The sequence below is a fragment of the Petaurus breviceps genome, unplaced genomic scaffold (assembly GCF_028583685.1).
Source record: "Petaurus breviceps papuanus isolate PSGF00001 unplaced genomic scaffold, PetGlider_PUasm1.0 91133, whole genome shotgun sequence".
NCBI classification, from domain to species: Eukaryota; Metazoa; Chordata; class Mammalia; order Diprotodontia; family Petauridae; genus Petaurus; species Petaurus breviceps.
Window position 1 is genome coordinate 5,767,509 of NW_027187419.1, and position 14,258 is coordinate 5,781,766.

General features: G+C 41.2%; 1 protein-coding gene across 4 annotated transcripts in view; it reads right to left on the reverse strand.

Moving 5' to 3' along the window:
• TTC12 (tetratricopeptide repeat domain 12) overlaps positions 1-13,849 on the reverse strand; it is a 57,223-nt gene extending 43,374 nt beyond the window's left edge. For 3 of the 4 annotated variants that reach the window (XM_069080799.1, XM_069080797.1, XM_069080796.1), the window contains exons 1-6: positions 9,765-9,806; positions 8,870-8,945; positions 7,684-7,844; positions 7,070-7,091; positions 6,222-6,299; positions 4,862-4,983 (exon numbers count right to left, since the gene is read on the reverse strand). In XM_069080799.1, the coding sequence (XP_068936900.1) occupies positions 4,862-4,983; positions 6,222-6,299; positions 7,070-7,091; positions 7,684-7,844; positions 8,870-8,945; positions 9,765-9,791 (486 nt within the window). In that variant the 5' untranslated portion in view covers positions 9,792-9,806. Of the gene's footprint in view, positions 1-4,861; positions 4,984-6,221; positions 6,300-7,069; positions 7,092-7,683; positions 7,845-8,869; positions 8,946-9,764; positions 9,807-13,693 lie in introns of those variants that run through there. The other variant, XM_069080798.1, reaches the window with a different exon arrangement.
• Between the last annotated feature and the right edge of the window lie 409 nt (positions 13,850-14,258).

Consider the following 14,258-nt stretch of genomic DNA (forward strand, 5'->3'; position numbering starts at 1 on the left):
TCTCTCTCTCTCTCTCTCTCTCTCTCTCTCTCTCTCTCTCTCTTTGTCTCTGTCTCCTCTCTCTCATCTCTGTCTCTTTCTCTCTCTGTCTTTATCTCTCTCCCTCCTCTCACCTCCACCTCTTGGAATCCCTCATTTTTTTCAAGACAAAGCACGAAATTGATGTCCTGCAGGAAGGAGGTCTCCCTAGCTGTTGGTGCCTTCCCAAGGTTACTATGCTTCTACTTGGCACTGATTTTGAATATACCTATGTATGTATATACAAGTTGTTTCCACTACTAGAATGTAAATTTCTTCAGGGAAAGGACTTTTTCAAACTCTGTCTTTATGTGCCTAGTACTTAACAGTGAGTAGCACATGGTAAGCACTTAATACGTGTTTATTGGTTGACTGAATTCACATGTCTGGTCCATGACTGCCTTTGTTCTACCCCATGGAAAATGAAGAAAACATGCAATAGACTCATAGTAGCCTATAAACAATCACTATCATTTTTCCTTCCTCTGTGGTTAGTCCCATCTTTACTTCGGGTGCTAAAGAGTTCCAATTTCATGGCACCACACGTGTTTAGACTCCTTTCTGAAGGAAAACAAACATGGGGATACCAGAGAGGTGACCCCTCTGACACTGGTAAGTCACACTTTTTACCCTAGAGACTCCTAGAGGTTCCCAGAACTGTGCTACTATCCTGTCACTTGGATTCTCCTTACAAGGGAAAAGAATTTGGAGTTGCTAGCTAGGTTCTCCTCTTCTCCCAAGGAGACCTAAGCTGATCACATGACTCACAGTAAGAACAGAAGACAAGGTGCAGGTCCGTTGCTTCCCTACATCATGACTTTGATCCTTTGCAGTCCATCCAGCTGTACCTCAGAAGGGATGGGGGGAGGGGACATGTGTTTGATTCTCTTTTCTCTCCAAGAGACATGTGACACCCAGAAGATCTCTCACTAGAGGGCTGGATTCCAGGATTTCTGAATTTTAGGTCACACTTAAAATGGTGATGCTAGGGCATCAAAAATGCCCTGATGCTAGGGCAGAAAACCCCCCTTCTTTTGAGCTAGATTTGAGGATCACACTGTCCTAGATCTTTCTTGTACTCTATCTAGGAAACTGAGGTTCAATAATTTTTACTACCAGGCAATATTATTTCCCTTTTGACAGCTGCCATATCTAGAGTTGAGAGACTATGCCATTAGCTCTCCAAGACTGGAGCCAGGAACTTGGATCAAAGGAGGTGAAGACCATATATTTGATATGAAAGAGACCTTAGAAGCCACTGAAGCCAACCTCCTCTTTTTACAGGCAAGGAAACTGAGACATGTAATAGTTATGGACTTGCTCAGGTTCACAGATCTAGCAAATTTACAAGGTAGACTTTGAGACTTAGTTTTTACCCCACCACTATGCCATGCTGGAGTTCAAAAACTGTCTTCTTACATGGGTGAAGATACATGCATTTCTCATTTGCCTCTGTTTCAAAGCAATACATCAATCAACAAGCATTTATGAAGCATTTTTTATAGTCTAGGTGCTAGGGATACAAAGACGAAAATGAAATAGTCCCTGTCCTCAAGATGCTTAAATTCTACTGGAGGCGATAACATGTAGATACATAAGTAAATAATGTACAAAATTTATATAAATTAACTTAGGGAGAAGGTACTAGCTGCTAGGGAAATTAAGAAAAGTCTTAATATAAGAAGTGGTATTTGAGCCAAACTTTGAAGAAAACTAGGCATTCTAAGAGGCAGAGATGAGAATGGAGGGAATTCTAGGCATCAGGGAAAATCTGTGCAAAAGGCATGGTGAGAAGAAATGGGGAGTCACACAGGAGGAATGGTGAGAAAGGCCAGTTTAGCTGGGATGAAAAGTATGTGAAGGGGAGTAATTTATAATGAGACTAGGAAGGCAGGTTGAAGTCAGGTTGTGAAGGGCTCTGAAAGCTAAACTGAAGATTTGCATTTGATCCTAGAAGTAACAGGGAACCACTAGAATTTATTGAGTAATGAAGTGACATGATTAGGCCTGTACTTAGAAATATCACCAGTAGTTGTGTGAAAGATGGATTGGAAAAAGGAGTCATCTGAGCCAGGGAGACCAATAGGGAAGCTCTTACAATGGTTCAGGGGGCAAGATGAGGGAATAAACTAGGTGGGTGGCAATGTGTGTAAAGAGAAGTTAATATCTATTATATAAGAAATGTGGTAGTAGAAATGACAAGATTTGGCAACCAATGGATATGTGGTAAAAGAGAATGAGGAACTGAGGATAATGCAGAGGTTTTGGATCAGGATGACAGAGGATGGTGGTACTCTCAAGAGAAATAGGGAATTTCAAAGGAAGGATGGGTTTTTTGTTTTGTTTTGTTTTGTTTGGAAGGATGGGTTTTTTAAGGAAAGTTTTGGACACAATCAGTTTGAGATGCCTGAGGGAATTCAATAATAAGTGTCTAAAGGTAAGTACTTAATCATTTTCACTTTTTCATTCATTAGTAATACAGGATTGGAACTCAGAAGAGAGACTAGGGTTGAATTTATAAATCTAGGAGTCATCTGAACAGAGATGATAATTGAACCCACTGGAGCTGATGAAGGTGAGAAGAGGAGAAGAGAGAGAGAAGTAAGTCTAAGATAAAGCCTTGTGGTAGACCCATAGTTAAGGACTGAGATCAAAACCCAGAAAAGGTGACTGAGAAGTAGCAACCAGATGAGTTGGGAAAGGAACAAGAGAAGGCAGTGACACAAAAACTCAGAGGGAAAAGGGTTGTCGATAATGGGAAATGCTGCAGAGAGAACAAGAAGGCTGAGTTATGAGAAAAAGTCACTGGAGTTGGCTGGACTTGGAGTGAGTCATAAAGAACTGGCTTAGAATCCTGCCTTAGATACTTAACCAGCTACGTGACTTTGGGCTGGTCTTAACTTCTTTGAGTCTCAATTTCCTTATCTGTAAAAGGAAGGTGTTGGACTAGGTCCAAGTTGCCTTCTCGCACTAAATTTATGGTTCTATGACTTGGAGACTAAGAGGTTACTGAAACCTGTTTCAGTTCAGTAATGGGAGCAAAAACCAAACTGCAACAAGCCATTGACAAATCGAAGAAGAGAAGGTATCTCCTCTTACACACTCACTCAGGTCTGTTCCTGCCTCTGCTGCCTTTTCAGGATCTCTCCAGGAAAAAATAATAATAATAATGATGGCTGAGTATAAAATGGAAACTCCCTTTATAGGTTAGTAAGTACATCCCATAAAAGTCTGAGCCAGCCAATTCAACACTCACAAACACAATCAAGAAATATTCTGAGTCTTCTGAAGGAGGATCCAGTAGGCATACTCTCAACTTCCAAAGGAAGATACTTCCAAATTCCTAAATAAAAGCTTACTTCACTATAAGATCATAGGGGAACTCCCCTGATCAACCCTCTATTAAAATAACAACAACAACTAGGCTAAGAATGTTAGCAAGTACAATTCTTTATAGTTCTGCCTCAATGGTACATAAGAAAGTTTTATAATTAGCACACCAGTTATTTATAGACAAATAGCACTTCAAAAGTACTTTAACATTTGAACTGGATTATTTAGAGGTGGCTAGCCATTCCTCAACTGATTCAAATCAGCAAGTATTTATTGTTGAACTACAATGTACCTAATTATTGTGCTATCTAATTATTGTCAGCTATAAAAAAATGCTCCCCCTCCTTACGTAACCTTCTCCAAGCAAAAAGTAGCTGGTTTCAAAGCACTTATAATTTCTTTGTGGAGACAACCAGACACCAATTCAGGGAGCAGACTTCTGCTGTCTTGTCTCCATCCTTCATTTGCTTAAAAAAACCCTTTGTTCAGAGATGAAGCAAAGGTAAATTTTAACCAAGCCTGTGTCTGAATTACTAAGGACATCTGAAGTAATGAGATTATACTGTACTTTATGTGGTTTCATTTATCACTGTCACTATAATGTTGGTTTTTTCTACTTTCAGTATTTCCATCTCTTGTTTTCAGTGTTTTCCCCATCTACTCTAACAATTCCTTAGAGGAATTATTGAAGTGAGTGGAGGGGAAGAGGAAAAAATGAGGAGGGAAGGGGGAAGAACTCCAGAAACTAAATACCTGAATAATTAGCTGTAGCCCACTAGATACAAGGTGATTTAGGATCTTAAACTAACAGGAAAGGTTAGGCTACTTCCAAAAAGTAGACTTCTTATGATGACAGAACTCCCAGGAAGTAGAATTCCCTTTCACCCTCCCTTCTTATTATGGGAAAAAAGTACCAATTACTGCATAGACCATCAGATAGATATATGCCTCACTGCCCTGATCTTCACAAGATAAGTCTCAATTCTGCTGGCCATTCAGTGTCTTGGTCTCTTTCCGGAATCCAGGCCTCTGAATATTAAGGCATGTCCTTCTTCTCTATATGTCTTGGGAGTTATCTTTCCACTTTTCAACTTCATGAAGTCCTCTCTTTCCACCTTTCTGACTCTCTTATTGTGTATTATTTTATATTTTAGTTAGTATTGCATATCCTATCCACCTAACAGACTATAAGTTCTATGAGGTCAGGGACCATGTGCTATCTAAATTTTGTATCTTGCCTAGCACTTAGTAGCAGTCAGCATTTCATTAAAAAAAATTTGCTGGATTGTTGCTTTTCTTTTATTTTTTTTTAAGGAGTGTGCTTTGCAGAACCCATTTCTATGATACACAGCATATCAGATAAAAGGGTCAGGTAGCGAGGCTGAGACTGAAGTTCTGATTAATGCCCAAGTCACCAAAAAAAAGGGGGGGCATGGAGGGGATGGAGGGTGGCATTACTCTGGCCTCTAGAGGAGGCTTCAGTTTCTTAAAGTCCATGGTATTAACTGACCTGGGCTCGGTTGGTATAGAGAACTTTCATGTCCTTCAGCTTCTTCAGCCCCTCACTGTAGTGCTCAACAGCCATCCTGTAATCACCTTTCAGAAAAGCTTCATTCCCTTTTTCTTTCAAGGCTATGAAAACAAAGATCACAGGTGTAAGCTCTCATTTTAAATGGGAAAATCCTCCAGAACCTTACAACTTGCTCCTTAAACATACATTCCTTCACTGGGAATAAAAGAGACTTGTCATTTCTTCCAACTCTTCTGTGACTACAGTATAATCTTATTTTATGCTCAAGGGTAATTTTCCTATACCCACCCCCAATTCACTGTTTCCTCCCTCTAAGGGTAAAGTGCTCTTTTTGCTTCAGCCCTGAGCGTGCTACAAAGACTAAGTCCCCAGAATTGAAAGCACGTCGAGGATCATGGAGGTAGTTGATAAATATGGGCTCATTTATACCCGTGCCGTGCTGCCACGAAGGATTTGGGATGACACTGAGTAGTGCCCTCCCACTAGCTCCACTCTCTCCCCTTCTCCCGAATCATTTCTTCTTTGATGGCATTTCTTTTTCTTTGCCTCTTTTCCTTCTTCTCTCCTAAGGTCTTTATGGCTGCTAGTGGTACCTGCTGGCACCATTCAGCCCCACTGATGGCATCTGGGATTAAATAAATTGCTGACCCTTCCTGTTACCTCCAATGCCAACCTGGATACTTTAGGGTTAAAGATTTTGTTGTGAAGATCTAGGACATCGTCACGTTCAGAGCAAGAAGGGCCCCTAGGAGCCATCTTATTCCAACTGTCACCCCTACAAGATCCTTAGGAAATGAGTCTGGTTTGGCTCAAAGACATCAAGTAAGGGGAAACCCACTGCTTCCTGAGGCAGCCCATTTCATTTCTGGACAACTTTAATTGTTAGGAAGTTTTTTCTCATATTGAATTTAAATCTGTCTCTCTGCCCCTTATACCCATTGCTCCTGGAGATCTGTATGCAGGTGTCAGCAGAACTAGTGTATGCCCTTTCCCATGTCACAACTCTGCAAGTCCTTGCAGGCAGGCATGAGGGGCCTCAAATATCTCCTCTTCTTGTGGGCTGAAGGAATATTATTCCTTCCTACAGCTTCTCTTGAGGAAGGAATATTATTCCTTCAACCAATACTCTCACGAAGCGATTATTTTCAATTTGTTGAGTGGGAGAAGAAAGTACCCTAAAAATGGGTTTTGCTGAACAGCTTCTCCTCTTCATGGGCTTGTTATAAGCCTGCCAACTGAGAAGCCGGCAACTTCATGTTTAAACCACACTTTGGTTCTCTGAGGCACTTTCTCATCTAAATTGGCCCCTCTAATGATAACAAACCTCAACAACCATTACCGTTTGCTAGGCTTTTGTTTTCTTTTCTTCTCTTGGCTCGTTCCCTGGCATCCTTCTCTATCACCTCCATGAAGCCATCTGACAGCAGAGGAGAGGGGTTTAAATGGTTAAAGTAAAAATGAGAATTCTATAATCGCCTCTCTAGTTCAGAGAGGGAAGAAAGCTTTGGTGTAGCCAAGCTTTCTATGCAAAGACACGTGCACGCACGCACACACAGACACACGCACACACACACACACACACACATACATATACAGAGGCTTCTGAAGACACCAAGCTGACATCTTCTTAATTTGACATTAAATGGTAAAGTATGTAATGTATTATTATACATGATGGCTATGACTGTGTGTCAGATTTGAATTATGCCTTTTAAAATAGTTTTTCTTTGGGGGAGAGACTTTTTTTTTATTCCTTGCAGAATAATGAGCCTCTGAGCTGAACAGCAAAAGGAAAACTTAGATCCCTTGGGTAGTGAAGAAGTGGAACCAGAGAGGAAATGCTAACAGGGCTTATCTTACCGAGGGCAGGTGAGGAATAAGGAAAGGAAATTTCAGAAAGCTGCCAGGTCAATGCAAAAGAGGCTGGCAGGTCACAAAATCACAGAAATTAAGGCTATGAAGCCACTTAAGTCCAACCTGTAACCGAATAGCAATCGCCTCTCTAATGTTTACAACCAGTGTCTTCTTGAAGATATCTAGTTACGGGGAACAATAAGAAAGATTTTTTTGCCCACTCATAATTCCTGAGCTCATAAGGCTATGATTTACAGCTCTTGAAGCTAGGTAAGATCAAGAAAATTATGGAGAATAAAACAAAACCTAGGAGGAAGAGAGATGCCGCCTTACCTGGAGTTGTATCATCCACATTCTGCTTTGACAGGTCACCAAAAAAGAAAAGAAAATTTCATGAGCTACATATGCAGCATAGCAGAAAAGAAAGTCAAATCAGTCATATGAAGCGGACTACTTTGGGCCAAGTTCAGTCTCCTGATTTGTGAAGGCTGCTATCAAACACTGAAGTGTCCACAATTTGCTTGGGATGACACAATTGATGAGATCAAATCATGAATTTGATTGCTATGAGTCTGTGAAAGAATGTTCTCCTAAGGGACAGTTCTAAGTTGTGGTCTGTCTGTAAGAGTGTAAGGCTCCCAAAGGTGAATCGAACCCTAGTCACCAGTGGAACCAAGTTGATAAACAAAGCAGTGACTTTAAGTATGCTTCCCAAGTATTATGTTGTCACAAAAAATGGATTAAATATTAAAGCTCATTAAAATGAACCTGGTGTTCTTGTTAAAGATGAACAAAAAGATCAGAAAACCAGACATCAGGTTCATACTTCCTTACTGTCAGATCCATCTTGAGCCTGAGTGACATAATAATTTTTTAGCTTCATTGGTGTTTGTGTCTTGGATCTACTATCTACCACTATCCATTTAATTCCATAACAGAAAGGAAACCTTTGTAGGAACTTGTGGAGGACTAATCATTGTTTTGTTCAAAGTGGTCCTGCATTCATCTTCCTCTTCATCCTCCAGGAACTGCAGTTTCTTCTCTGCCTCGCTCATGGCCCTCTCACACACACTGAGGTCATCAGAATTCAGGTCCTGAACCAAAGTGGCTTAAGAGAAATTAGACAGGAACCAATCAAACAAGGCACAATCAAACGGAAGAGAGCCTTCTCTACTAATAAGATGTTTTAGAGAGAAGGAATTCAGAGACATACTGAAAAAAAGTTCACAAGAGAAAATAAGAATGAATAAGTAGTTCCAATAAGGAAAGAACAGGGATTATTTATCCAGGAGAAAGCTACCGGTGGGGGGTACCTAATTATGGTCTTTAAGGATATGAAGAGTTATAACCACTTATGAATTTGAACTCATTCATACTTATGGCATACATCTCCCCTTGGGGGTAACTGGGTTGTGTAGGTTTTCCTCTTTTGCATAGAAGATTTCCTTTATTAAGTCTAAAAAAGGATTTCTCAAGCTTGAAGAAGTGACTGCTAATTCTAACAGAATGCAGAATAGCTTTGGTGCTTTGTACAATCAGTAGAGATTCTTAATAATCTTAATTGGGCTAAGTTGGGAATATTTTGCCTAGAGGAATTAAAACAGACAAGAATACCTCTTTAGGCCTTGCCAGTCACATGAGTCCATGAGCTAACTGTACATTTAATCTTCTGGCCCATGAGGGAAAAATGCTGCCTATACTTTTACAGAAGTAAAAAGGAAATGAACATTCCCTCAAACAGTAGAATGCCAGATGTCAACAGCCGCAACCTTTGGATGACGTCCCCTAACATGATAATATTCTCCTATTGTATAAGGTAGAGTGGGAAATCACAGGTTCTTCTCGCTCTATTCTAGGTAGAAGGATCTTAAATATAGACAGAGCTAACATTAGAATCCCAATCATAGCATTAACGGCTTCTCTTGTGCCAATTAACAGCCAGAAAATATTGCCCCCAGGCTACAATAGCACTCAATTTCTCAATACCCCTTCAGTTTAAATTCAATTACAGTTTTTCTTGAAGTCATAAACCTGTCAGACAGCCTAGTAACTAAGTCGAAGTAATCATTCCTTTTTAGCCACCAACACTCCCCAAAGTAGAACTTAATTTGTTTATGATTTTCCAGTACTTACAGATTTCATCCACATTCTTGAGAAATTTCTCCAAGTCTCTCTCTTCTTCCTCCTTAGACATTTCAGACCACAGTCCCTAAGGGGGCCAGTAACAAATGATGGAAATTAATAACAGTAAAACACTAAATGGAATTTGTCAAGCTTATTAGCTCTGAAAACTAAGAAGAGTCAAGTAGTTATTTTAATACACATTTGTGTTTATAAATGTCATGGATTACAGGAGGGTAATTTATTTTCTTTTCAGCTGGTGTTTAAGGTCAACCCATACTCATTAATTGTGGATGCATCAAGAGAGCTAGGAGTTCTCCCCCTGCTGGCAAAATTACCACTGCTGTAAGACCCCTGAAGAACACCTCCAATCCATAGACCTTCAAAGCCAACACACCAAAGCATGTCAGGAACAAGAGACACAGGTAGAAAGGCGTCTGATTAAAGTTAAGCTGCAGGGGAGCAGATGGGGAGCCCCAGATGGAATAGAATTGTTGCTGAGGCCAGACTTTGAGTCTGTAAGTTGAACGGTCTCTCTCAGTGGAGGCTGCCAGGAGGCAGGGCGAGGTGGGGTTAGGGCTTCTATAGCAATGTGACAGGTATTCAGAAGCTCTTGACAATTCTCGTTCAACTACTCACATGTACTAGTAACAACTAAATGCAACTTGTGGCTTAGTTTGTGTAGCACCAATACAATATTCACAGTCATTACAAATATACTTGCATAGTGCTCGATCACAAAATATAAAAGACTCTTCATATGGAAGACAGAAGCAAAACATTTATTCAGACACCAGAAAACCAAATCCATCATAGAAACATAGATGTTAATGCACCACAACATAGCAGAGAGCCACACCATCCTTTAACCTTCACACAAATCAACACAAGACCAATATTTACTCACAAGCCTATCTGTGTCCCTTAGAAGCATCCTCTCCTCCCAACCATAGCTTGCTCTGACTCCCAGCTTCCTGTGGACTCTGCTCCACCCTTCAGCAAACTCCTCCTACTACAAGCTCTATGTGATTACATTTAGCCTATTAGGGAGCAGAATATATTTTCAAAGCAGATAAGGTCTTCAAATTCCCCTAGGCTCATTAAGGGGCAGGAAAGATCTTCAAATTCCCATTACCATTACAGCTTGTTTCTAGGAGGGACAGAGAAGCTGCTGACTGGATGAAATGATCAGCATTTGCTAAAATAATTAATAATAAAGCCCTTAATTCCAGTCTATACTCCTTAGTGTCTTAAGAAACTTAGCTTGTCTTAAGAATTTAGCTTGTCTCCTGGCTGTCACTAGTTCAAGCTGTGTAACCTTAGACAAATCACTTGACTTTTCTATGCCTCAAATGCCTCATCTATAAAATGGGGATAATACATTAATTCCCAATTTCCATTCAGCTATCAAATTGGTCTTCCTAAGCACAGGTCAGAACATGTTACCCTACCTCTATAAACCTGAGCTATCACCATCGAGATAAGTAAAAAATCCATTTGGTGCTCAAAGTCTTCCATTATGTGGCCCCCTCCTACCATTCCAGACTCCTTACACTTTACTCCCCCTAATCATGAACTCTGGATCCTAGTGACATTGGCCTCCCGGCTGTTTGTTCTTCAGACAAAACACACTATTTCCCCACTCTGCATTTTCACTGGCTGTCCCCTATTCCTGAAATTCTTTCCCTCATCATCCTGGTTACCCTAAAGTCCCAACTAAAATGCCATCTTCCAGAAACTTTTCCTTACCTATGCCCTCTAATGCCAGTCCTTTCCCTCTGTTGATTATCTCTGCTTTATCCTGTATATAGCTTGTGTATACATAGTTGCTTGCATGTAATCTCCCTTTCTATCCCCAGAGCTTGGCACAGGGCCTGGCATATATAGCAGGTGCTAACTAAATGACTGTTGGCTTGACTCTGGTGAGGAAAGCACTTTGTAAACTTTTAAAGTTTACATGCTATATAAAAGATTGACTAATATGACAAAAGGGAAAATAATAAATGTTGGAGGGGATGTGGGAAAACTGAGACTCTAATACACTGTTGGTGGAGTTGTGAACTGATCCAACCATTCTGGAGAGCAATTTGGAACTATGCCCAAAGGGCGATAAAACTGTGCATACCCTTTGATCTACCAATACCACTGCTAGGTCTCTATCCCAAAGACATCCAACAAAGGGAAAAGTATCCATTTGTATATCCATTTGTACAAAAATATTTATAGCAGCTCATTTTGTGGTGGCCAAGAATGGGAAATCAAAGGGATGCCATCAACTGGGAAATGGCTAAACAAACTGTGGTATATGATTGTGATGGAAATTATTGTGCTATAAGAAATGATAAACAGGATGATTTCAGAAAAACCTAGAAAAACTTACATGAACGATGAAGAACTGTGAATGACTTAGCTATTCTCAGCAATACAATGATAGAAGACAATCCCAAAGGACTCATGATGAAGTATGCTCTCTGCCTCCGGAACCGACACTGTCTGAATACAGACTGAATCATGCTGTTTTTCTTTCTTTTAAGTTTTCTTGTACAAAATTACTCATGGAAATGTTTTATATGATTGCACCTATATAAATTATATTGGATTACTTACTGGCTCAGGGAGGAGAGAGGGGAAGGAGGGATAGAATTTGGAACTAAAAACTTTTTATAAAATGTTAAAAATTTGTTTTAATATGTAACTAGGGAACAATAAAATAAAATGCTATATATAGCATATATCTTAGTGTTAGTAGTAGTTCAAAACACCAACACCAATCATTGACCAACTGCCACCTATGAGCAGGTATACTCACAGGCCTTGGGAACAGCAATGGTCTCTTCTCAGTCTACCAGTACTCAGTCTAGGAATCAATCCCATTAGAGATGAAACCTGGCAACTGATTCTGCTGGTACTGAAGCTACCCCCTCTGTAAAAGCTATACATACTAGAGATTCAGAAAAATAAGTCCTGGACACCAAAGCTAGGCATTATTAGACATCAAACAGTCCAAGATCAAAATCATATATGATTTTATAAGTTTATAAACCACATTGAACTGGCAAAACCATCTAACTACTGCTCCCTAAAATCCATGGGACCTTTCCACCTATCTTGAAGCTGAACCTTCCTATATGTGTTATTTCTCCTGATAGGATATGGACTCCTTGACAGTAGGGACTGTACAGCTTTTCTATTTGTATTCCCAGTTTTTAGCACCTTGCAAATAGTAAGTGTTTAATAAATGCTTTTTTTATTCATTCACTGACTGACTTTCTTAAATATTACCCTCATTTGATCCTCACAACAACCCTCTGTAGTAAAATAGGTATGGCAGGTAGGGAAGGGGAAGAGAACACACACATTTATATAACACCTACTGTGTGTTAGTTGCTGTGCAAAGTGCTTTTTACAGATATTACCTCAACTGACACATTTTATAGATGGTGAAACTTTAAGTGGAGAGTCGGACTTAGTGAATGAAGGTCAGATATGGCTGCATGTGGCAGAGGTTATACTGACAAGGACTCAGTACAAGAGTTCTTTCTGTCTAACATATGGCAGAAAAAACAACAAGACAGGCAGACATATTAGAATTTCATCTGCTGGCATATTTGGATGGAAGGGGGCTTTGCTGGAGGTCCTCCTGGCCCAGAAGGAGATCTCGAACAGTGGTCTTAATTTGTATGTGCTATGGCCCTCTTGGACAGTCAATGTATGATCCCTTCTCAGAATAACGTTTTTAAATGCATAAAGTATAATACAAAGGAAACCACTTAAGCACTTTTATGTATATAATCATATTTGAACCTCACAGGAAACTGAGGCTGAGGTTAAGAAACACACAGCTACTAAGTGCCTGAAGCAGGATCTGAACAGGGGTCTTCCTAACTCCAAGTTCACTATCCAGTGAGCCACACAGCAGCCTAAATTCTATTGAAATAGTTATAAAATATTTTTTAAAAAAGTCTGTTTTCAGTAATATTGTAATGATGATCAACTCTGACTTTGACACTTTTTTTTAAAAAAGCAATTGGGGTTAAGTAACTTGCTCAAGGTTACACGGCCAGTTATTTTTGTGTGGGTGACGAGTATCTGACTCTGGGGCGGGCACTCTTACTCACTGCACCACCTGGCCGCCCCTAACTTTGATACTCTTATCAATGCAATGATCCACGACAACCAATTCCAAAGTACCCACGAATAAAAATGCTATGTACCTCCAGAGAACTGATGGTCTCTGAGTGCAGACTGAAGCACACTTTTTTCACTTTCTTTATTTTTCTTGCTTTTCCCCCCCAACATGGCTAATACGGAAATATATTTTGTATGACTTCACCTGTACAACTAATATATTGCTTGCTTTCTCAATGGGTGAGAGAGGGGCTGAGGGAGAGAATTTGGGACTCCAAATTAAAAAAAAAAATGTTATAAATAAACAAAACCTTTTATTTTTTTAAAGTTAACGGACTCCCAGGTTAAGAATCCCTGCTCTGTTACAAAGGCACCTCTAGGTGACTTCCAAAAAGTACGTCCCAGTCGCAGCACCCCAGGTTAGGTATCAAGTTTAATGAACCCTCCGACGGGTTTTCTTTCGAACTCTGGGGCATTTGCAGACGTTTAGGCAGTTTAGGCAGCCGCATCCCCAAGTTCCTAACAGTCTAGCAAGGCTCAGGGAAGTAGCTCAGCGGAGGCTCGAAATCCCCGCCCCCCCATCCGCGTCCCCGTTGCCCTGGCAACCACTGGGTCGCTTTCCTCTCCCCTCCTCCTTCCCCAGCCCCAAGCCCAAGCACCTGCCCAGCGGCCGGCCCCGGAGTCAGCGGCTGCCCCGTAGCACCCTACCTGTCTCAAGCGGACCTCTCCTGCTTTATCCTCCTGCCGTTCAAACCCGGGGATCAGCGCCCAGGAAGATTCCCGCCAACCTAGCGCCACACACCAGGGGTGCCTACTGCTCGGACTAGAAATGGCGGTCGCCGGGTGGGAGGGCCGGGCAGGAATTGGCCAGCTAAAGGGAGAAAGGGAGAGGGGAGGGCCCGTGAGGGGACGGGGCGAGGATTGGTTAATAAGAAGGACGGGGAGGGGCGATTGTCCTTCTAGGGGGCGGGGTCAAACGCTCAGGTGTGCTTCGGGCCGGTCACCAGAACTGTGTAAGGGCTGGCGGTGTTGAGGTCATAGGGCTCCCCCTTTAGCCTTGGGGTTCGGGGTGGCAGTCCTCTCAGGGGGTGGGGGTCGGAATATGGTAGGAATCGGAGTCTGGGGGTGGTGGGAAGGACACTAGCTGTGTGTTCTTGGGCAAGTCAACCTGCGAATGATGTTTGGATGGAGGAATGAGAGGCATCTCTCAGAGAAATACGAGGAAGGACCCGAGAACAGGATGGGAAAGGGGCAGCCTCTTCTTCCTCCTCAC